Source organism: Agelaius tricolor, unplaced genomic scaffold (assembly GCF_023055355.1).
Source record: "Agelaius tricolor isolate 1412-34295 unplaced genomic scaffold, bAgeTri1.0.p SCAF_3, whole genome shotgun sequence".
Taxonomy (NCBI): domain Eukaryota; kingdom Metazoa; phylum Chordata; class Aves; order Passeriformes; family Icteridae; genus Agelaius; species Agelaius tricolor.
Genome location: NW_027269263.1, coordinates 14,039,288 through 14,063,110, shown reverse-complemented (window position 1 = coordinate 14,063,110; position 23,823 = coordinate 14,039,288). Strand labels below are relative to the sequence as shown.

Here is a 23,823-nt window from a genome sequence, read left to right as displayed (position 1 = left end):
TATGTAATAAGCTATTTTCAGTTTTCTCACTGCTGATTTTTATCCAGTCATCCAATGCTTCCTCATCACTGCCTGCTTTAGAGGCACTCACCAGTTGCCAAGAAAATACAGAATATCAGTAAAAGCAGAGAAATAGCACAAGCAAGAGCAAATGTGTCAGTGGCAACAATGGACTCAAAGGCTCATTTGTGAATTACAAACAAGAAATGTCAATATCAGACACCTGCAGGTTTATTTCTTTGTAAATGCGATGCCAATGACAAGAACAATCACCCTGTAAACATCAGAGTTCACTTATCCTTTCATATGCTCTGTAAAGGGTGGTAAAGCAGCCAATCAACATTACCAGTGCTGTTAATTAAGACATGACCATCACTGCATTCACAGCACTGTCTCCAGGGGACTCTGGCCAACTCCTACGTGTCTGAGGCTTACAAAAAAAAACATACCACAACCATAGTGGGATTAACTTATACAAATACTTATAATAGGTAACAAATTCGATTGAAGTCGTATTTGTGAACAGAAACCTCGTTTTAAGTCAAAGAAACATCAATCCACGCCGATCCGTAACAGAGCCCCTGTAGAAGCGTTTCTCACACAAAACCCGCAGCCGAGCGGTGCCCAAGCCGCCGCTCCCGACGCGGAGCAGAGCGCGGGCAGCCCCGCGGGAGGGCCGGGCCAGCCCAGCCATTCCCGGTGTATCCAGAGGCGTTCCCGAGGCTCTCGGGCAGGGCCGTGCTGCCCCCTGGCGCTACGAGTCGGGCAGGGGCTGGCTGTGGGTGCCGCTCCGCGTCTTCAGCTGGGACTGAGCGATGTCGGCCAGGGCGCTCTGGATCTTCTCGAGCAGCACATCCCCGCGGTACACCACCTCCTCCAGCCGCGCCGCCGCCTCGTGGTTCTCCTCCTCCAGCCGGTGCAGGCTCGCAGCCTTCAAAGCAAAACCGGGATCATGCCCAGAGATTTCTGCCTGTTTATGTATTTTTCATATATTTGTACCTCTGGATACTACTATCACACAGTCCTAGTATTCTTCCTACCGTTTCCCTTTAGAACAATAAGCTAACCCTTCTAATGCATACTTGGAACTCTGTTCAGTCTTATTCTTATGCAGAAGAAGCCCGACTGGGATGTTTTGTTTTCCAACCAGAATCTGAGAACACACAAGAAATGGGGCAAAGAAGCCCCTGGAACAACTCCAATGGGGCAGAATGCAGGGAAAACTACCTAACCAACTACTCTTCTAATCGGCAATATTTATTAGATATGCTAATTTGTTAAACTCATAAAATTGTAGAAATCTGATGCTGGGTGTGCCCATGACCATTGGGACACCTGGAAGCTTCCAATAAAGGCCTCCTTTTTATTTTACTATTTTAACACTCTTGCAAGAGTTTGCTCTTTTGAGGCAACAGGGAAAAGCAAGGATCATCAACAGAACCCTGAAGTGACTTTGCTACTCAAGGATACTGAGGAAACAGCTGGTGCTCCCTAAAAAGAAAAAGGTTTTCTTGTTTAATAGTTGACTGCAACTAATTCACAGATAAGAGCAGAATTTGTACTGTCAACTTCACCGAAAGGGAACTCACAAGGGGCAGGTAAATTGTGCTGAGCATTCATCTAGCAGCTCCTTTTATCATTTAAGACAAGACTTAGATCTGAAACACACACCAAGACAACTTTAGTATAAACAACTTTTTTCTAGTTTCTAATTAACCAAGTATTATCTACCACTTCTCAACTAAACCTATAGTACATATTTGTGAGTGTTTCAAGCATCTTCAAAACCATTTATTTGAAGACTATCAGAATATTTAATACTGCACCAAATTAAGAAACAGAAAATAAAAATCTAAACTGGAATCCAAGATAATTTATCTTAAAATCACACCAGACAGAAAGTATCAGAAATTTTTGTGACATGAAGTTCTTCATTAAGACAATAAGAAACTGTTGAAGAATCACCTCTAAGGAAAGCATGTCACTACTGGATAACCAGCTCCTCCTGCTGGAGCACCCTGCTTTGCCCACACCAGCTGCCACTTCGATCAGACCCTGCTCAGTCATGGAATAAACTGGAATTTGTCTGCAGCAGGCATTCTATCTTCAGCTATTAAAAATGCACTTATAGGAAATCATGCTAGTGTTAACAAGGCCAATTAGGATGTTCAGCAATTACTGTGACTAGAAAAGTTCCCAAATTTAACCTCCTCTGTTTAAAACCAAACGTGATGCCACTGCCAAATCATTTCTCTTTGGCCCATTCGCTGTCAATCTTCGGTAAAACACTTTTGAATGGTTACAGAGTATCAATGCAGGTTTAAAACTTCTAGTGATCTTAAAGGTGCTCATCAGGTTTGTCAGGTTTGTATTCTACATCCTTTATGCATTCCAAAAAGAAAATACTTGATGGAAATCCAGCCATTATGAGTCAAAAAAAAAAAAAAAAGATGGCTTTAATAGGTAAAATCTGTGAAATGATAGGAAAAAAAAATAAAAACCAAGTTTGACTGGTTCAAAGGAATACTCCTTGTTATTAAAAAGTGATGGAATTATTTTGTGACAGGGCTGAAGAACTTAAAGGACACCCTGCAAACTCTTTAAACAGAAACAAAGTGGAAGAACAAAAGACTTCTGTCGTGTTGGTTCTGCAGCTACAAAATGAAATGTGAGAACCTATGAATTATTACACTAGGGGAAAAAAATGAATAAAACAATGCACAAAGCATCAGTACTGTAATATTTGTTCTGTTAATATTTGAAAAAAAAAAAAAAGATGAGTAGTTTCCAGTATAGTGATGGCATGATAAAATCATCTTGTTTTTTTTACATTTTAACAGAAAACTAAGTCTAAAATATTGTCACTGATTATAATCTTATTTGGAACTAGATGCAAGTTCAGTATTTCCACTAAGCCTACAAAGTGCTCACAGGCTACCCTCATGAAAAATTCAGGTTTGTACTAAAATCACTTTTCAATGACCTCATGGCTTAGAGATGAAAAAATGTGTTAAAAAAAAAAGGAGGAAGTTTGCCTTCAGGAGCGTTCTGATACTGGAGTTAGGAAAACTCCTACCTGCAAAGCTGCTGTGGATTCTTCACTGGGCAGGGAATCTATGAGGACATCGATATCCTTGGCAGTGCGAGCAATCAGAGCTGCGAACAGCTGGGCATACTCTGCACAAAACACAGCACAACTCAGGCAATCACTCAGGGAATTAAGAGAAACAAACACAACTCTGCTGTCACAATGCTATGCAGAAAGTGCAGCCGACATCCACTGTTGACTTAACCTCCACCGCTCCACCAGCTAAGGGGGAATTATTTGCGAGGCCGGATTTTGCATTCCCGAGCGCACTGCCCCGCAGCACGCTCATGTGCACGGGACGCAGGGAGCCGGACTCACCTTCCGTGGGGTTCACGGGCTGATCCTTGTTTATGGCCGTCTGGATGTTGCTGAAGGAGGCCGGCGGGCCGCACTGCTGCAGCACCCCGATGGCGTTACAGAACTGGTCCGCGAGCTGCCGGCACCAATTAACACGGCGTTAATCACCCTGCCCCACCGCTACAGCCACCCCCGGCTCCCGGCGCACCCGCTCCCGCCCAACACCCCGGCCGTGTAGAGGGTGCGCACCCCACACCCGCGGCCATTCCCCAGGCCGGGGGACTGTGGGCGGGGGGCCGCATCACCGCACCCCCGCACAGGCGGCGCAGCCCGTGCCGTGCCCCGCGGCCCCGGACGAGCGGAGGCAGCGGCCCGAAAATGGAATGTGAGAAATGCCTCACCGAGTTGACGGCGTCCTGCAGCTGTGTCAGCCGGTCCGCCATGGCCGCGCCTCAGTCGCCGCCGCCGCCCCTGAGGCGCGGACCCGCGGGGCGCGCGCGCCGCCTGGCGGCCGGGAGGAACGGTTGGGGGAAGGCGGGGAGAACCCGCCCGCAGCGGAGGTGGGCCGGCCTCGGCACGGCTGCCCGGGGCGGCGCTGGAGTCACCGGCCCTCGGGGTGTTTAAGGAAAGACTGGACTTGGCACTCAGTGCCATGGTCTGCTTGGCACGGCGGTGTTCAGTCACAGGCTGAACTTGATGATCTCAGAAGTCTTTTCCTACCTAAGTGATTCTGCCACGGCCTAGGCAGCTTTTGCTGTGCAGCAGTCGCTCTGATCCCAGCTGAAGGCCATAGCAGTGCTCCACTCCAGCCCCGATCTGAGCAGGGAAACGCCAGAGTGTAGTGTTCCCAACAAGCCAAATCAGAGACAGCATCCGGCCTCCCAGCCCAGGGGTTGGAGAATAAATGCAATTTGTGCCAGTCAGTCTGTGCCCATCTTTCTTATCTCTGACAACTGGGTACAATGCCAGCCTTCTCCCAGGTGGACCTTAGAGGTCATCTCTTTCCAAACTCCCGCCACTGGCAGGGACACTTTCCACTATCCCAGGTTGCTCAGAGCAACCATCCAACCCGGCCTTGGACACTTCCAGGGATGAGGCAGCCACAGCTTTCCTGTGCCAGGGCCTTGCCACCCTCACAGGGAAGAATTTCTTCTAATATCCAATCTAAACCTCAGTTTGAAGCCATTTCTGTTATCCTGTCACAACACGCCTTTGGAAATAACCACTCTGAAGCCTTGTCACAGATGCTGCGGGTGTAGCAATCATACAAATTTTATTATCCGCCCAAAGTGTTTTCGCGACGGCACGGTTGGGTGAGGATTTTGTTTGCTGGGAGGTGGGGTCTCTTCACGTCCCAAAGTTAAGCCCCAAGTCCCAAACTGCCGGTCCGAACCCCACCGTGCATTTTTAGGAGTTCGCAGCTGTTACCGCGGCCAAGCGCTTCCCCTCCGCACTCCCACCGCCCTTCCCGGCAGGGCCCTGCCGCAGGTGCCGGAGGGGGCGGGAGCGGCTCCATCCAGCCGGGCGGGCGGGCCCCGCCTGCGGGCCGCCCCCAGCGCCCGCTCCGCCCCAGCTGCCCGGCCTTCCCCGGCCTCAGCCCCCCTTCCCCGCTCCCTCCGCGGCGCCATGTGGGTCTCGCCGCGCCCCGCGGTGCTCCTGCTGCTCATGGGGGTCCTGCGCCATGGCGGAGCCTCAGGTGAGGGCGGTGTGAGCCGGAGCGGGGGGCGCGTGGGGCTGTGGCCGCCATTAAGCGGCCGGAGGAGCCCGGCTCGTACCGGGAACCGCGGGGCTGTGCCCGGGTCGTGTCCAGCGGCGGGGGCTTGCTGCCTGCCAGTGCGGAGCCTCTTGGGGCTTGCTGCGGAGCCTTTTGGGCTGTCCCCGGTGCTGGCCGCTGTCCGGAGGGATGAGCAGGAGTGCGGAGCATAGCTGCCTGCGGCGCTGTAGAAGCGATTCGTGATTATCTTAACAATCTTTCATGTGGACAAGGAGAGCCACCCTTTTTCCCCGCTTTCCCTCCCTATCCACTTTTTGTTTTTTTTAATGCCTTAATTGCTACGGATGCCATAATTTTAACTGTTTCGTGGATAATTCGGAATCATTTTAGGTGCGGGGGTTAGGTACAGCTGATGCGGCTGGTGTAGGGCTGGATTCCCCAAGCAGAAACAAGGTGATATTCGCTACCTATGAACATGAGTTTGTTTGCATGGTAAGGGGAATATGGTTAAAAGGAGGTTTGGTTTTGTTTGCTTGGTTTTTTCCCCCCTGACCGTGTACAGGTGTGCATGGGTTGCCACCACCCTAGTGGATGGTGGGTTGAAAACCATTGTCGCTATAAAACTATGGAAAGGAGCAAAACCTAGAATTTGCAGCTTGATTCCTAAACTTACTTTTTGTCCATACTGATGTAATCGGACTTAAAAAAAAAAAAGCACGGGCTTTTTTTGTAATTTCCCTGTGTTCCTGCATGTGACCAAAATAGGAGTCCAGAGTTAAGTGTGCTATAATCAGTATAGTTTGGGAAGATTTACAGTCCCTTTTTTTTTCTGGTTAAATTCTTATCTGTTCAAATAAAGGAAAAAATAAACAGTTTCCTCTCAGAGATAATTCAGAGATAAGCAATCAGTCCTTGGTATCAGGGCTGATGTAAGCCTCCTCCTCTTTGTTTTGCTTTATTTTTATACTTGCTTCTAACCATAGACTCATCGAATGGTTTGGGACCCTAAAGCTCATCTCATTTCAACCCCCCTGCAATGGTCTAGTGGACCCCTTCCACTAGACTAGGTTGCTCAATGCCCCACCCAACCTGGCCTTGAATGAATGAAGCTTAATTGTCCCAAAGGAGACTCTTGGGATACTTTGAAGGGCTGCAGGACAGCATTTGGAACCAGTCCCAGGTGTGGAAGGCTTCTCTCTGCCCAAGTCTCATGCCCAAGATCCTGATGGAGAGCCGAGTATTCCCTGTTTCTTGCAGGACCTAAAAGCTTTGGCTGCGCACCTGATGGTCACAAGCAGGTGTGAGAATGAAAGCTCTGCTTTCTTAGACCTTGATGTCCTTAAGATAACTTAAAGGATGCTAACAAGCAGTTTGTCTCCTGGACTTGATGAAAATGGGTCATGTGTTGAGTAATTTTTTTACAATATGTAAAAAGGCAAAGCAACTATGAGACTAAGCAAACTGCTTTGCCTTGAAGGAACCTGTTGCTGTTTTTCCTTGCACGATTGAGGGTGGAGGGGGAAAATGTTTCCCTTGTGAAAATCTAATAAGCTGTGTAATTTGTGTACTAGAGTCTAGCTGATCATTAGGGCCTTTAAACAAGGCCACTTGCTTAATGGTTCACTGATTTGAAATTGTCTTGTGCTTATTCAGTTGTGGACACCCACTTTGCAGGGATGGGCTCTGCTAACTCCTAATCCTTGAAGATCCTGCTTCATTTAAAAAGTGCTGATTAGTAAAATCTTTGCATGATGGCCTGTGTTACCTCTCTGGGTTTCTGATGTTCTGCAGCTCCTCAAACTTGGTCTTTGTGCAGAAATGTTTTATACATTGTGTTTGTTGCCTTCCAGGGAGCTCTGTCTTCCTGAGGAGGAGTTCAACTGGCTGTGTTTGCTACATCCCAAGGGGGGCTGTTTAGTTTTGGAAAAACTGAAGTGAATTTATACTGTAATCAGGACTGAGCGGTGCTTTTGTAAAGGGAGCTTATCTGGGTGAAACTTGTTTGTGCCAGCTATTTAATCTATGCAGAGATGATACTTTAGAAGTTCACACAAACCTCTTCCCTCACTTTTGAGGCTGTAAAGACCTCTAGCCTGGTGAACAGAATAGTCCTCTGGGATGGGAATGGTGCAGATGGTGACAAGCCACCTTCTGTGGTATCTGCTTTAAGCATCAAGCTGTTCTAAGCATGAGTCTCAGTACACACACAGTCAAAGTTCAGAAGCTTTCAGAAATATTCCTGCTTCTTTTGGGAGCTGGGTAGGTGCTGTATTTTTTGGGGGTTCAGTAGTGTGGGAAGACAGACCCTGTAGCCAGACTCCCATGATCTGGGTCTGCATGGCCTTACAGGTCTGATAGGATATGGCTCCAGGCTTTATTCTGTTAAGTAACTGTATGCTAATGTTTTTCTTACTCAAACTGGTTGTTGGTCTGAGCTTGCACTTCATCTTCATTAAATGTCTTCATGTGACTACTTGTTGTTGTACTCCCTGCACTGGGAAGTTCTCCTTAGCTCCTGGAGTTTGCTTACATCAGGTTGTTTTGCATATCCACTGCAAGGTGCTCAGCACCCAGTAGAAATGACTGCACAGAACCTCTCTGAGGGAAGCATAGTGTTTGAGCATGGCTCTGCAGGTGAAGACTGTTCTGTATAGGCAGCAGGGGCATTTCTTCAGTTGTATTTCTTACTGGAAATTGGACTGCTAGGTGTAATTAAGAACTCTGTGTGGTTAACTGCTCTGTGGTGGTGGGGAGTAACACTTGGCTATTGGAGCTGGAAATGTGGTTTACTCAAAGCATCAGAGCAGCCAAGAGCTTGGCACTGAATCAGCACAATGGAAACAGTTAAAACTGGGTGTAGCCTGTTGGGGAAACTGTGTGTCACAGGGAAGGGATAACAAGCGCAGAGGCTCTGGAATTGTTTTGTCTTGTTGTTTTGAGTTAGGAATAAGGACTTCTGATCTCAGAAGAGTTTCAGGAGGTTCTATTTCTTTGCTGTCTTTACTGGCTTTGCCCTTCATGTGAGAGAAGAGGTAGTGTGAGGTGACAGAGTGGGCTGTTTGCTCTGTTCACCAGTTCTGTGTGCAGGACTAACTGTGCTCCAGTTCTGGTGCTCTTTATGGAGTAATACATGCTCAGTGCTCCATCTCTGCTCTGCTGCTGCTTGGTTTCAGCAGTGCTGGCTTCCTTTCACCATCTGTGCAGTTGATAAGCTCTGTAATAGTTTTGGGTTAGATACATGAGAGGAACCCAAATTACTCTGATGTGCAGTGACTGTTACAGTCCTTCCTACAGGGCAAGGAAGAGAGCATAGACTGACACCTTGGAGTGCTTCCAGACCTTCACTGTTGGAAGCAATAAAACAAGTTGGGATGCCTGGATTTTGCTCCTGTCCCTGTTGCTGACTTGCTGGATCAACTCTCTCACTTGTGAGATGGTGTTAAATGTGCTGCTGGTCCTGCAGACCTGCCTGGCGGGCCACCTCTGGGCAGATCAAGCTTGCCCAAAGGAGAAGGTTGCATGCTGTGACCAGCACTATGTGGTCATTGAGGCTCTGTGTCCACCTTCAAAGGATGTTTGACAAGACAAGACTTGTCTGATGGGTGTAGATGTTCTTCATCCTGTGTCTCTGCTCTTGTGCCCAGACTTTGGGATAATGTGTGTCACATGTGCTGTTCTCGGAGCAGTTATGCAAACAGAAAGCAATATAGAACACCATACCTTAATTCACCACGCTAATTAAACTTGAGAGAGTGCCTCTGACATTTAGAGTCTCATGATCACGCTGAAGTAGTGGCTGTGTGTCCTGCTGACGAATCTGTCCTTATTTATGCAGAGGCCCCTGGGTATGGGTACAGAGTGGAGGTGAGAAACAAGGCGGAACAATGCAGCTTTTTCCCCTTGATGTAGATCACACAGAGAATGTGTATGGTCTCAGCTTTTTTCTCAAAGAACAAAAGTGTGAATGTCTTGTGGCTCAGGAAGCTCTGCTAAAGTTTTTAAAGATCAAAGAAAAATATTTTTTGTGAATTGTAAGCATTCACTGTAAATTTCTCAATGTATCAATGTATAGTCTGTGCCTTCTGAATGCTTTTCTTTAGCATTCATACTGCTACTTGCATTTGTGATAGAACTTGAGCTAGTGAGGAAGGATCAGAGGATAACTGAATGCTGCTCAAGGGACTCTGAAGAATCAGAAACTGAAGGATGCACAAATTTTTTTTGCAGCTTTAATTTTACATTACTGCGTGAAAAATTGATGTAGAAGCTTCTACCTTAACACAAATTGCAGATGATGAAGAAAAATGGAGCATCTTTCTTTCCTCACAAGTAGTTTATGAACCCCCATATTTTAGCTGAGGTTTTATTGGTGATGCAGTACTGGTATTAATTGAATTTTGGGAGTGAGCATGTAGGTTGAAGTTCCTTCCCTCACTGTATGGAGTGGAGGAGGCATAACAGCTCCCCTCTTTTAACATATCAGGAGGCCAAAACACTGGCCAATGATGCCAGTTCTTGGCAGAAGAGAGAGAAAAATAACAGAAAAGCAGTCAGAGTACTGGGTATAGTTTCAGGTAAGTAAACTGTCACCCTCCCTGTGGAATGGGAGCCCCTCAGTGTCACCAGCAATGTCCCTTGGACGGTGCTGCTGGTGACTGTGTTAGGGAACTCCGCAATACCAACCCTTTCCACCAGAGGCAACTTCACTGAGGAAGTGTGTATGTTCAGGCTTGATAAGTTTTGGGTCTGTTTGGGTACAGAAGCAGGCAGAGGAATTCAGGGAAAAGCCTGAAAGGCATTGTGCAGCCTGGCTGCAGCCACCAACCAAAGAGCATCTTGTGGCTTCTGTGTGGCTGCTTCGCTTTCCTGCCTTGGCATCCCCTGTCCCTGCAGCATGGGGAGAAGCCAGGCTTGCTTGCAGGACTTGAATGACAAGCCAAAGCTGATTCTCAAAGCTCTTGTATCCTAGGTCATGTGGTTCTCTTTAAATTAAAATGACAGTGGATCATGGGATTATGCTCATTGTAAGAAAAAATGGTCTGGGTTGTGTCTAGGAAAAATTAGTCAGATTTTTAGGTCTAGAGATGGGGATGCAGCAGTCCTAATGATTAAAAACTGTTTGGCAGCAAAAAATGTGGAATAGCTGAAAGTGGGTGAATGTACGTATGTAAACTACAGATTTGACTCAGTCTTCTGGAACTTGACTTCAATTCCCATGGTTTATAGGAATTCACCTGAAAAGTCTGATGGATATTGTGCAAGTTGGCTGGCTGGTACAAACATACCTGCCTGTATTTGCCAAAGATCAGGCAGTCCTCAGTGTCTTCTCTTACTGACTTTTTGGAGTGTAGCTGGCTGATTGGCTGAGCTGTATCAAATCCTTGCTCCTGGCAGGAAGCTCTGTCCCTGTGCTCAGGTGAGTGCCAGCTGCAGGGCAGGTACCCTGGCTGTGCCTGTGTCTGCAGGTACAGCTCTGTGTGCAGCAGTCTCTGAAAGCTTGGTACAGCTCACAGGATGAGAGCAGCACGAAGCAACATCCTGCTCTGCTCCCAGCTGATTAATACTGGGCTACTGGAAACTTCCAGGCTTCTCTGGTAATTGCTTCCCTCTGGACCAAAAAAAGCCCTTTATCTTCTGTTTTTTTGTAATGCAGGTCTTCTTGAGCTCTCCTTGGGAAAATTCAGAAATGTGCTACTTAACCAGACCAATCCAGTGGAGGCTGTAATCAGGAACATCGCCAGCAATGTGACTGTGGTTATTTTTCAAGTGCATGCCCAGCAGAATGATGTGGTGATATCCTTTGATAAGGTAAGAGTGTCACTTCTGTTAAGTGCTGCCTGTCTTTCAACAAAGGACTTGGCTGTGGTACATGTAGGACTAATGGACTGAAGCTGTATAAATAAAGAGTGTCTTTTACCTGCTTGGCTTTTAGACAGTGTTACTGTAGCTTCAGAAATCCTTTCTCGTACTTACATGTCATAGCTGCTATTTTGAAAGACTGAATGCCAAAGGAATGTCAGAGCTGGCTTGAAAATGTTTCAAGGCTCTTTATTTGGTGGAAGTGGTGCTTTTTGTCATGTGGCTCTACTGACTGTTGTCCATCAGCTTGTCACATTAAAACCAGATCTGTGCAAGTGTTTGCCAGATGCTCCATACATGACCAGTTTGGGATGTTTAGTTGTCTGCTGTTCCCATGGCTTGGATTTTACCACTGCAGATATAATGTGTTGTTATCCCAGCTCCTTGTCCTGAATCTAATCCTCTTTTGGGGTAACACATGGAGAAATTCCTCTACATACTCCAGTGAAAGCTGCTACTTCTAGACAGCAATAGAAACATTCCTGCTGCTGTACCCTGCATCTCCATAATGATGGGACAAAATGAGTCAGTAAAATACTGATTTTGTTGTGGTGGTGCTGGGAGGCTCTCACTGGTATTTGAACAGAACATGGACTAAGCTGAAGGTGGTAGATGGAGATCTGACAGCTGCAATCCAGTTCCCCTCTCTCCTGCAGCATCTTTGAAATCAGAATATACTAAGTGCCAAGAAGTATCCTGGGAAGCTTAGAAAATGTAGACCTGTAACACAAGTCACCCAGCTCAGCCATCCTTGTACTGGTGAAACAGCCAGGATTACAGGGCTGAGACATTACTGTTACACCTGTTCAGTCTTTGCTTGCCATTGGTAGAATCCTCTGCTGCCAGTTCAGATCCTCTTTGCATTCATGCCCTTACCAGGCCCAGGGCAGAGATGCATAAATGCTGCTGTACTGCTTTTAGGGCTGTCCTGCCACTAGAAATATGAAGTTGAGCCAGACCTTAAAGTCTGCCATGTCCAATGTGCTTCCTTGCAGCATTGCCTTGGGTAACTGTGGCTGCCTTGGCCAAAGGCACTTTCCATGCTGAAAATGTGGCTGCAGGTCAACTGGCTGTTCCAGCTGTGAGATTGTGATACTGTTATTGCTGCTTATCTTTCCCTAAGAGCTCTGGTTATGGAAGGGATGGTGGTGCTGGGGATTGGGTCAGTAGTTGGCCTGGCCCCAAAAACATCTGGCATTGCTAGTGTTAAGGAAGCTGTCATACAGTCATGTCCATTCTGGTGGAGATAGGAAGGTGCTTCTGTATGCTGGCTGCCAGAACACTTCCTTGCAGCCATCTCACAACATTTTGTGAGGGATACTCAAGTTCTTTTACATTTTTACTAGTCAGTCTATTTCCAGATCTACTAGCTGGATTTTGCTGCAACCTGCTTGTGATTATCAGCTCTTTAGGAGTCCCACACTTGTCACTTGGGTTTTTGAGCCTGAGCCAGGCAGTGTGTGGTGTCAGAGCTCCCTTTTTTCACCAGCTAGGGATGCCATCCAGGGACCTTGACAGGTTGAGAGGTGGGCAGACCTGGTATAGTTCAGCAAGGCCAAGTGCAAGGCCCTACACATGGAGCTGGACAATTACAAGCGCAAATACATTTTGGGCAGAGCCTGATCTGTTGTAACTGGCACTGATGTATATGCCTGGCAGGTTTGTGGCAGGAATAGTCTCCTGTGATATTATCAAAATACAGGAATGTTATCAAACTGTGATAGGAATTGTCTCAAGAAGAACTGTTTGTTTCAGTAATTTGTTTCTGTGCAGACTCCGTCAGTGAACAGCTCAGGAGTCGGGGTGGACAGAGGGCTGGTGTCCGTCCTTCGGCCGGAGCAGACGGTGTGCACGTGGTACCTGCGCTCCCTGGCTGCCGGCCAGGTGCTCAGCACCGCCATCTCCATCCCCTACATGGAGAGAGGTACGTGCTCAGGGCATGCCAGCTCTGCTCGGCAAGTCATCTCTGGAATGAAGTGTTGGCCTTTCAGTCTTACATGGTGGAAATCTGATGGAGATACCAGAAATTCTTTTGAAAAGGGCTGAAAAGGTTTTTATTGTCACTGCTGAATTGTGAGTTGTGTATTGGAGGTACTCTGTGGTCATGCCATGACTTAAGCCTTAGAATAGAAAACTGCTGTGCATGTGATTATGGAATCACACATCTGTTTGGATTGGAAGGGGACCATAAAGATCATCCAGTTCCACCCCCTCTGCCATGGGCAGGGACACTTTCCTCTAGGTGTCCTCCCCTGAGGTTGCTCAGGGCCCCATCCAGCCTGGCCTTGGACACTTCCAGGGATGGAGCATCCACAGCTTCTCTGGGCAACCTGTTCCAGGGCCTCATCACCCTCACAGGGAAGAATTTCTTCGTCATATTGATGCCTTGAGAGGCTGATCCTGGAACAGAAACTAGACAGAGCTAAAGGAATAAAGTAGGTATTTATTGAAATGCCTTAATGGATATACCTTGGGCAGTACAAGAGCCTGGCCAGGGCTACAGCCAAGATGGACCCAAAATGGTCACAAAATGGATGACTGGTCACGCGATCTCACACTTTTATAAATTTTAGTCCACTTGCATATTGGAGTTAGTTGTCCAATTATAGCTTCAGGTTATGAAATCACATCCTCCTTGTTGCTCTTTTCAGTTCTCCATTGTTTATACTTTCTGGAAACTTGTAACGGTTGTCCTTGGTCTCAGGCTGGAAAAGGATTGTTTTGTCTACCTACCCTGCAAAGAGAACTTACTGATGCCTAATATGAAGCTCAGAGCTACACACCTAGGCAGCAGAGAATCTGAAAAATATGAAAGCTAAAACCCAAGCTATCAATATCCAATCTAAATCTACCTTCCTTCAGCTTAAAGCCATTACCCCTTGTCCTGTTATCCCTAGGCCCTTGTAAAAATTCCCTTTCCAGTTTTCTTGTAGGCTCCCTTCAAGTATAGGAAGGTTGCTGGAAAGGTCTCCCCAAAGCTTTTCCAGGCTGAACAACCCCTACACTGAATCTTGATCATAGGAGAGGTGCTCCATCCCTCTGGTCATCTTCATAGTCCTCCTTTGGATTAACTCCAGCAGGTCCACATCCTTCTTGTGTTGGGTGGGGTCTTGCCAGAGCAGACTGGAGGGGCAGGTCCCCCCTGCCTGGCCCTGCTGCCCTCTCCTCTTTGCATGCAGGATGTTGGTGTCTGTCTGGGCTGTGAGCACACATTGCTGGGTCATGTCAAGCTTCTCATCAGCCAACACTCCCAAGTGCTTCTCCTCAGGGCTGCCCTCAATCCCTTCCCCACCCAGCCTGTGTTTGTGCTTGGCATTGCCCTGAGCCATGTGCAGGACCTGGCAGGAGCTTGAATCCTTCCATTCCAACACTCCAGTCACTGGAGTCACTCATGTGTGGGGACCTGTCACAGGCTGCAGTGAAACCCTTTTGCTGCCTGCAGGGCCAGGACCTGATGATTTTCTGTGCTCAGCAAGTGGATTGTTCCTGCAAGTGTGTAACTGCAGTCATGTTCTCTCTGTTCTAGATCCTCTTCCTGGGGGCTGCAATCTAGAATTTGACTTGGAAGTGGATCCAAATATTTACCTGGACTACACATTGGTTGATATACACATCAAGTTTGCCCCTGCAAACTTGGGATATACCAGGTGTGTGGAGAACTTCAGTGCGCTGAGCAACACCTTCTGTCCAGTATTGGCCAAAAGGCTAAAATAATACCCTGCTGTAACAGATGAACCATCCAGCTGCTGGCAGGAATCTTGTTTGCTGCAACAAATGTAAATGGGGAAAAGGAGGAGGGGAAGAGGTACTGCATGAGGGAGATAAAGGTTGAGAGTTACATCTTGTGGGGGAGGTTATGCAACTTCAGAAATGTAAGCAGTCAGTAAATACTGGATCTTTCCATTCCCTGTAACAGCTTAATTTGTTTGAGAAGCAATTGTATGTTACAGCCAGTTTTATTTCTTTCCTAGTACTAGAGCATGATAATGATCCAGAGTTTTGTTTAACTTGAGACTTCAAGTTAAAAGGTGTTATTTCCTGAATGGTGCCTGGTGTCACAAGTGATAGGCAGGGAATGGAGAAGACTCTTCAGAACTGCATGGAAAGACAAACAGTAACGCTGTGGTCTGTGGCTGATGTGTTTTTCATTGCAGAGGAGCAAGCCCCCCGTCCTGTGATTCAGGGACTGGCCAGAGCTCCCGCTGGCGGCTGCGCTACGAAGTGTACCAGTACTTCCTGCCCGAGAATGACCTGTCCGAGATGGCGCTCATGAGCCACATACGGAAAATGTCCGGGGTGCACAGTGTCAAAGCCAATGGCATTAAGGTGAGCCCCAAGCACTGGGTGCCAGCCATGTGGCTCTGGGGCTCTCTTGTTGTCTCCTCCCCTGTGCTTATCTTCCTGGAGGGGAGATGTGAGCAAGCTCCCTGGCCCTGCTGGGGAGTGGAGTGGCAGCCTTGCCTGCCTTGGAGGCCAGACCTGGGTCAGGCTGGTAGGGAACCTGAACTGTGCCTTCAGGCAGGGAGGAGCAGAACAGGAGTGGGACAATCTTCTCCCCGACAGAAAACACAGTAGTGCTGGAGGGAAGGGTTCCATCCTGTGAGCCTTTAACACAGATATTTACTTTTCCAGATGCTTACGCTGACAGCTGATGACAAGACCAATGTCTACTTCTCCTCACTTCCTGGGCAAGGTGTGATCTACAATGTCATAGTGTGGGATCCTCTTTGGAACACTTCTGCTGCATACATACCTGTGCATACATATGCCTGCAGTTTTACTGACCTGGTAGATAACTGCTCTTCCCTCAGTAAGTTGGGAATTGTATGTCCTTGCCAACTCCTCTGTAGCTTCTTGTGCTCCAACATGCCAAATGTGCTTTAAGGTTCTTTTTCCAACGTGTGGAGGAGATATTTGTTTTACACTGTGTATATTTTGTTACTTCAGCAAAGTCTCCTTATTGATGAGGGAGAAAGTCTAGAATGATGAAGTAAGACTAAGGAGAACTGTTAGCAATTAAAGGTTTAAGTTAATGGAGGTTTAATATGTGGCTTGCAAATGTAACTCTGAACTCTGTAGTGCCATCCCAGCTTTGTCCATTTCAACTGGATACATAATTTCAAATAATTTGTAGTACTAGAGATACTGGATGTGAAGCTGAGCTAATAAAACACAGACTTAGATTAGCCTCCAGCCAGATTTTTCTAACTGTGCTGGTGCTAACAGAATCCTGAAGGTATTTTGAAAGGAGGCAGTCATCTAAAATAAGAATGAAGATAATGTCAGCTGTAGTGGAGTGACTACCAAGTCATGCTGCTTTGTACAAAGCTGTATAATGATGGAATTTGTGCAGACACAGCAAAGCCACCACTCCCATTATGAATACAGAAGGGACACAAGTAATTGGTAGAATTTGATTCATAAAGTAATATTTGTTCTCATTATTTTCTTATATACTGTAACACAAGTGAGTTTTGTCAAACTCAATGTTGTCTTATGACAATGTGAGACAAATTATCTAAGCTAAATTTCTCTAATTCAGAGCACATGGAAAATATTGTTTACTTCTGCAAATAGCTTAAATATTGGTAAGAAATTTAAGAGAAGATGGAGGTGAGCTATAATGGGATGCTGATGATCATTTTTGTTGCATGGCAAATGTATGAGAGGGAGACAAATGGTGAAGACTGCAGTGATTAATCCTATAGCTGCTGCCTGGGTCACTAATCCCATAGCATTGATTTTTACAGATGACTGGATGTCCCTTTTTTAAACCTGAGTAGAGACTTTTCTGGCAAATTTATATCTGTATTATAAACAAGTTACATCTACTTACAGAAACTTCTCTTGAATAAGGAGGAAGCTCTTGATTTCTTAATCAGTCTGGGACTATTTCAATGTTCTGTTGGAGATCTTACCAAGCCAACTATTAGTTCAGGCATTGCAGATCTGACAGAGTGGCAGCTCTCAAGTTGTCAGTAAAGTTTGTGACAGCAACCTGACCATACCTTAATCTCTTTGTTGGGACTACTAGTTAGAATGCTCTACTAAACCTGCCCTTCTTCTTGTAGGTAAACTCTCTACCAAAGTATTCTTCACTGCTTTTGCTGTTCTTGGTCTTTTCACTTGCTTTTTTGGACACAGATTCTGGAAAACAGGTACTGAATATTTAATCTCATAAATCTGGTTGGAACTTCATAAATGTTACTCTGTGTAACTTAGAATGATGGTGTTATTACCAAGATTCACTTCATAGTGATGCTGTGCCAGTTAGGCCCACTTTGCTTTTATGGGCTCTGAGCCTTTAAGCTCAGAGCAGGAAGTTTTTGGGATGCAAAGAATAGAAACCTAGAACTAGGGTGCATGCTGAGCAATACAGCTATAAATATGTAATTTTGGACTATCTGTAGTGCTTGAGGACACCCCTGTCAAGAAAAAAAATTGTCTGGCTCTCCTTTTGTGAGCTGCTATGTTCCTTCCTCATTGTAATATGAAGATGTTTGAAGATCCACGGAAGTGGGCTTGCTATGAAGCTTGCTAAATATTTTTCCCTTTTTCTCTAGATTTATTCTTCATGGGCTTCATTGTTGCAGCATTTGTCTTCTTTGTGTTCATTACCAGGGTAACTGACCTTAGCTATGATGGTGAGTAGATCTGTCAGGATATCCTGTGCTCTTCCCAAACTCTTGTTAGGAACCCTTCAGGTACAATCTCAGTTGTGCTGTTGGCCAGCCACAGGAAGGGTAGCAGGGTGATGCCTGATTGAGCTCTGATTGCCATAATAGCTGAAAATGCAACGGAATAAGTGTTCATTCCAGCGTCACAGTGATGCAGAATTAATAGCTGAATTTAATTTCAGTATCTATCCAAGAAGATTAGAGGTGTTTGGAAACTGTGGGAATTTGCAACATACTTTCTTCCTACTTTCACAATGCATAGACCTCTGTTTCAGATCAAATGTAGGTTTCATCTGTAAAGTGGAAGTAGGTGGTCTGCACCCAGCTTGTCAGACCAGACAGAATTAGTTCTTTCTGTCTGTGCCACCTCACAGAATTCCTTTTTTTGATACATGTGCAGTATCTTGTAGCCACCTGAACTCCCTGAGAACTCAGGGAACTGATGTACATGGTGCCAAGGCCTCCATTCCAGCCCCCCTGCCACTCTTTCAGCAGCACATCCCCAGCTGCAGGCTGGCATCTAAGTGAAGTGCATGAAGCACGTTCTGGTACTTTTTTTGTCTCATGCAAACTCACTGAAAAAAGCCGAACATGCATGTAAATAAAGCTGCTGGACATGTTCCTGCAGGAACTGAAGTTTCCAGGGTGCTGGAATTTTCTCTTCTCTCTTTCAGTGCGTCTTATTTTGACGGCAGTGGCTGGAATCATTGGAGGCCTGCTCTTGGTTGTGAGCTGGTGGAGATTTGGCTCTGTCCTGCTCAGCATGTTTGTTATTGGACTCGTGTTGGGATTTCTCTTCTCCTCAACACTCTTCTTTACCCCCCTAGGTAAGCACTGTAATCCTCTGCTTGGTGAATGCTGTGTTCCTGCATGCTGCAGGCACGCTGCAAGGCTCAAGAGTGAACGGCACTCTCTGGTTTATCTTACTGGGATGTTTAAAGTTACCTTTCCCATGCTGGGAGGAATAGAGATGCACCTGAAAGCTTCTTTCTGCTGTGCTGTAATTAAAAGTACTTGGGGAAAAGGGAACTGATTGTTTTGCAGAGAACTTGGTGACTCTTCCTACTTAACATGTGTGCCATGTCTGTAACACCAGCTCTGCTCCAGGCATGCACTTGCTCTCTTGTTCTCTGTCCAGAACAAGTACCAGTAGAAAATCTACAGTCTAATTTGAAGGCTTCAGGCATAAAGGCCTTGGACATATTGCTTAAAAGCCAGTAAGCCTGCTGAGCTGGAGTCCCTCTGGGACATCAGAGCATCAGCTATTGTAATTTTCAGTCTCAGAACTTCTCCTTTTGAGGTCCTTTGGTGGGACAGTTTTTTGTTCTCCAGTGTTTTTTGTTCTTCTGTGTTTGACTCAAGCCATGATTCTGTGGTAATCCATGCAGTCCCTGGTTGCTCTTCATTAAAGTGGAACAGTGACTGAGCTGGAGGTCAGCTTATCCCCTCTGGTGAATCCACAGGCCTTAGAAGGCAGGGGGAGCAAAGAAGGGTTTGAGTGATTTAATTTTCCTAAAGCCCAGAAGAATTTGTTGCCTGGTGGTGTGGTGATGGCTACATTTGCACCATACTCTGGAGCCTGATGCAGATTTTTAGTTTGGAAACCCACAGAAGCAACAAAACAGCTTCTTATTGGGCAGCAGTACTCTGGTGCTTTTAATTCTTACAAGGTGAGGAACATGTACCTTGTTAAAAAATTGTTCCATGGACAAGATCTCAACTAGGACAGTTTTTCTGTTCTTGATTAACTGTTCCAATACATCTTGAACAGTCAGGATTTGAACTCAAAAGCTGGGTTTTCAACAATGTACTCCAGGTATTTCTGAATGTACAGAGTTTTGGGGGGAAAAAGCTGACTCCCAAACACTTGTGAAAAAAGAAATGTTTCCCTCACTGCTGAATGTGGTGTCTTGGCAGGAGACTACAGGGTCTTCCGTGACGATGTGGTGTTCTGGGTGACCTTTACTTGTGTAGCCTTGATGATTCCAGTGCTTTTTGTTGGCTGCCCAAGAATTGTAAGTAACTCTGCTGTCACCTCAGAAGGAGGGAGGGAGAAGGGGGATCAGACTTCTTAGTGCAAAATGTTGTGCCATGGAATATGTACAGAAAACTTAGCACAGCTTTGTGAAGCTCTGCACAGGGCCAGTCGCAGGCAGTTCCTGTTTAGCCCCACTTGTGCTAAATGGTCCAAAAGCTAAGGAATTACTTATTTTGCATGCAGCATCCACTAAAACCAGCATTTAGTTGACTCATGCTATCTTATCAACTTGGCTGGATAACAGGTGTGTGCAGCTGATTTGTCACAGAAGAACTGATAAAAATTACAAAATACTTATCCAGAGAGGCCGTGGCTGCCCCATCCCAGGCAGTGTCCAAGGCCAGGTTGGACAGGGCTTGGAGCAACCTGGGGCAGTGGAAGGTGTCCCTGCCCATGACAGAGAGTTGGAACTGGATAGGCTTTCAGGTCCTTTTCAATCCAGGCCATTCCATGATTCTATGCTTGTACTGTCTTAGGGAGGTGGGGAATAAAGATTGTTCATCAGTCTCCTGAAGCTGTGGTTTTTCTCCCTGTCTAGCTGAACATCTTGGCTTCTGGAATAGTGGGCTCTTACACGGTGGTCCTGGCCGTTGCTTGTTACGTCTACACAAGCCTTGCTTACATCACCTTAGACCTGCTCAGAAGGGTCCTCAACAATTACTTCAGCAGAGCTTACACCAATGTGCCTTTTCAAAGGAATGGTGAGTCCTCCTGAGACTTTATTCTCCTTATCACTGTCTCTTTGGTTCTGTTGTAAACAGTAGAGTAAGGGCAGGAAGGGGATGGAAGGAGAACACAGTACACTGTGAGATTTAACATCCACATGAGAAATTTTAGTCCTTCAAAAGCAGTACTGAGTAGACTCATAGGCAGGAACCTTCCTGCAGGTGTTGTGACAAAGGCCCTTGTGAAAGGTGCTGCTCAGACTTGTGCTGGCAGCTTGCTGAGAAGTGTGCAGAGTGGGCAGTCCGAGGCCTAATACAGTGCAGAGACTCTTCCCAGCTCCGTGTTTGTCCTGGCCTCTGCGTGGAGTCACTCTGTGTATCTGAGGATGTGGGGATGATACTTCATTCCTATCTGTCACAAAATGAGTTCAGTGTTTGTGTTTGGGAAAGCAAGGAATGTTCTGCTGTGCTACAGGAATCTGTTTCTGCTTTTCCAGACTTCATCATCCTGTCAGTGTGGGCAATGCTGGCCCTCAGTGGGGTCACTGTGCAGCTCCGCCGGGAGAGGATTGAGGTGCCCTTCCCACCACATCCCTATCTCACCTGGAAGAGGGAAAGGGAGCGTAGAAGCACCAATGTCTTAGACCCCAGCCATCATATCCCTCCCCTGAGAGAGAGGATCCACAACAAGCTGCTGCATATCAAAGAGTTCTTCCAGAAAGACCAGCCAGCTGGAGAGAGAACTCCACTTCTTCTGTAACTTGCCAAATAACTGATGGGAATGGAGAGGGGGAACTGGGAATGGTGAGATGATTACCAGTAAGTAGCCAGTGGTGCAGGATTTACCACTGCTAATTTGTCCTGCTGAATAAGAGATTGCTGCTTGGCAGAACAGTTCACTGTCCAGTACACTACATGCTGTTTGTGACTCCTGTGGCACACTCTGCCTGCTGCAACCTGCTTGTGTCCAGCTGCAGAATCCTGTACTTGTAGCCAAGGCAGGCATTGATCCTGTGGGGTCTACTTTGCTGTTTGGGTGCGTGGAATATCAAACAGGCCTTGGAAAGCAACCTGCTGATTGTTCCTTGCTTGTGGAAATGTCTGCTGAGGCAGTGCCCTACTTGCTCCCAAGGGTGGGCAGCCTGTCCAGCTGTGAGGGGAGGGACAGGGCCTGAACATACAAGGAGTTCTTCCAGCAGGAACTGAGCATCTCCTTCCAACAGGTACAAAACGTGTGGCTGTAAACACTCTGGTTTCCAAGAAGTGTTACTGAACCTTGCAAGCTGAACTGAGAGACTTGAATTGAAACTGCACTGACTTAACTGTTATATGTGTGCACTGTGGGGCTCGGGAAGGGGGACTGATCTGAGACAAGAAGACTTTTTCCTTTGCTTTTGGGTGGTTTTGTAGCAAGTCAGTCATCTGGTCTCTGTGCAGAGATGGCTGCTAAGAGAACTCAAGAGGTTTGTCTCCCTGTTTGCTTTCTCAACAGCCTGTGTCTTGTTTCTGCTCTGGTATAGTATCTTTTTTTGATGGTGCTGTCATAAAAGAAAAAAGGAAATAAGGTCCTTGTAGCCAATTGCAATTTTTTGCCCCTGGAGTTGGCTGAAACACTAATTATTTATTTTTAATCATCTTTTAATTTTGCCTTTAAGGGGTGAAAACAGCATTCAGCTAGCAAGATACTGACCAGGAACCTTGCTGACTGAATGTGTTCCTTACCTATTTGAATTGCATCTGCCCGAAGCAGAATGTAGTATAAAAAAAGATGAGGGACCAATCTCATGTGGTGGCTTTATGCTCTTCCTCAAAAAAAACCCCAAGAGCCATTTTCAAATGTCACCTGGAGCAATGTGTTTTTGGCTCATCCCAAAGAGACCTGAGGGTGTTTTACCTGTGCTTGTCCCTTGTGCCGTGTCCTGGTCTCCACTGGGGGTCTGTCATGCACTGCTGGATGGCTCAAGTCTCACATGCTGTACCATGACACAAGGTATGGTGACTCTGCCTCCTTCTCCCTGTGTCTGAACCTTCAGTGAAGTGAGGGCAGCTGAGTGCACAGTCCTGCCTGTGTGAGGCGAGTGGCTGCTCAGGTTCCTGCATGGAGCCTCCATCAGGGAATTCCCCCGGGGCAGAAGCTTAAGCTCTCAGCCACCCCTTTAAATTCTTGGTAGGAAATCTGTAATAAACAGCTCTTTCTGAGGAAACTGGCAAAATAACTTTTTCTGGGAACTTTGTTGGAAATTAAAGCACCCTGGCATAGACACGAATGACTTTTAAATGGCTTTTCTTTAAGGAGTGAGAGCTCAAAGACAGTGTCCGAGGTTACTAAATCCCTCTGATGTTTAGAGACAAACCCCATCCTTGCTTGGAGCTGGACCATCTGCCTCAAACAGCAAAGCAAGGCTGAAATCCTGTGGTTTGGCTCTAGTTTCCCTGTGCTGTTGTGTGGCACATGGGGTGAACAAGGAGCTCTTCCCTGGGTCTCTGCCCATCCTCCCTGCACTCATCCTGAGCATGTCTCTGCCATGTGCCATGGCAGGCAGCAAACCCTTCTGTGGTATAGAAATGCTCTTAAACATGTTTACCTTGGTGGGTTTTTATAACTGCTGCCATTAACATTGTGCAAGAAACAAGTTTAACTTTAATTTTCTATATCTTTTATAATAAAGATGTCTTTTCAAAGAATATTGAAACTAAAGGGTCTTTGAATTCAATGATGCTTTTACAGTTTAGCCTCTGCCTCTGATCTTGTATGGAGAGTTTGCTTTGAAAAATTTTCTTCTGGCCAAGGGCTGAGGGGGGGAGGTTGCTGGCATTGCAGTGACACCCAGAGGCTGAGAGTGTGCTCTGTGCAGCCACTGAGGGAAGCGTGTGCTCCAGAGAGGCTTTTTGTTTTGAGAGCTTTGTCAGATGAGGCTCTGGAGAACAAAGAAATGGTTGTCATCCCCTTGCCTGAAAACTGGTCTGCAAGATCACATAGCAATCTTCTAGCAGAAGTGGGCATTGAACTCTTCTTATGAGATCCTGACTTGGAGATTGTATTTCCTTTTTTTGGTTCTGCCAAGAGATGGTTCAGAAATTTTCTCCCATAGTCCCTAAGCCACAGTGATTAACAGTGGTGATGATGAGAATGCATGAACTGATCCACTGCAGTGTTGAAGGGGTATTTTCAAGTCTTTTGTGTACTCCTTGAAATCCAGGGTCTGTTTAAGGTCTCTTTAAGGTCCCATCCAGCACAAACCCTTCTATGACTCTGTGATTCCCTTCTGTCCTTGCCTAGAGCTGTCCTTGATCTGGAAAGGCTTCCAAAAAGAGGGAGCCCCTCCAGAGGAATCAGTAGGCTCCATCTCAAAATGTGCATTTTTCACTGAGCCTTGGAGCTTTTTATCTCTCTGCCTTCTGACCTGTCAGCAGCTGTAGGTCTGCAGTGATCTTGGCAGTGGTTTTTGGGGAGCTTTAGTGGAACTTTGGTTCCTGGTTGGTTT

At 46.4% G+C, this 23,823-nt stretch overlaps 2 protein-coding genes across 3 annotated transcripts; one reads left to right on the top strand and one right to left on the bottom strand.

The window, feature by feature from the left end:
* Positions 1-209: 209 nt before the first annotated feature.
* MED21 (mediator complex subunit 21) lies at positions 210-3,933 on the bottom strand. Of its 2 annotated transcripts, none has more exons than XM_071422563.1 (4): positions 3,787-3,933; positions 3,407-3,521; positions 3,077-3,177; positions 210-970 (listed from the first exon to the last, which is right to left on the bottom strand). In XM_071422563.1, exons 1-4 carry the CDS (start codon positions 3,826-3,828, stop codon positions 755-757), a joined length of 474 nt encoding a protein of 157 aa, XP_071278664.1. In that variant the 5' UTR covers positions 3,829-3,933; the 3' UTR covers positions 210-754. The 2 variants fall into 2 exon arrangements, with proteins under 2 accessions (XP_071278664.1, XP_071278665.1); XM_071422564.1 differs by having other exon boundaries at positions 210-931.
* Positions 3,934-4,940: 1,007 nt separating this feature from the next.
* Positions 4,941-23,023, top strand: TM7SF3 (transmembrane 7 superfamily member 3). The gene is made up of 12 exons (XM_071422557.1): positions 4,941-5,081; positions 10,753-10,907; positions 12,732-12,882; positions 14,485-14,605; positions 15,113-15,284; positions 15,591-15,768; positions 17,030-17,116; positions 17,522-17,602; positions 18,310-18,462; positions 19,553-19,650; positions 20,212-20,374; positions 20,836-23,023. The coding sequence occupies exons 1-12, from the start codon at positions 5,012-5,014 to the stop codon at positions 21,096-21,098; spliced, it is 1,692 nt and encodes a 563-aa protein (XP_071278658.1). The 5' UTR covers positions 4,941-5,011; the 3' UTR covers positions 21,099-23,023.
* Positions 23,024-23,823: the final 800 nt, after the last annotated feature.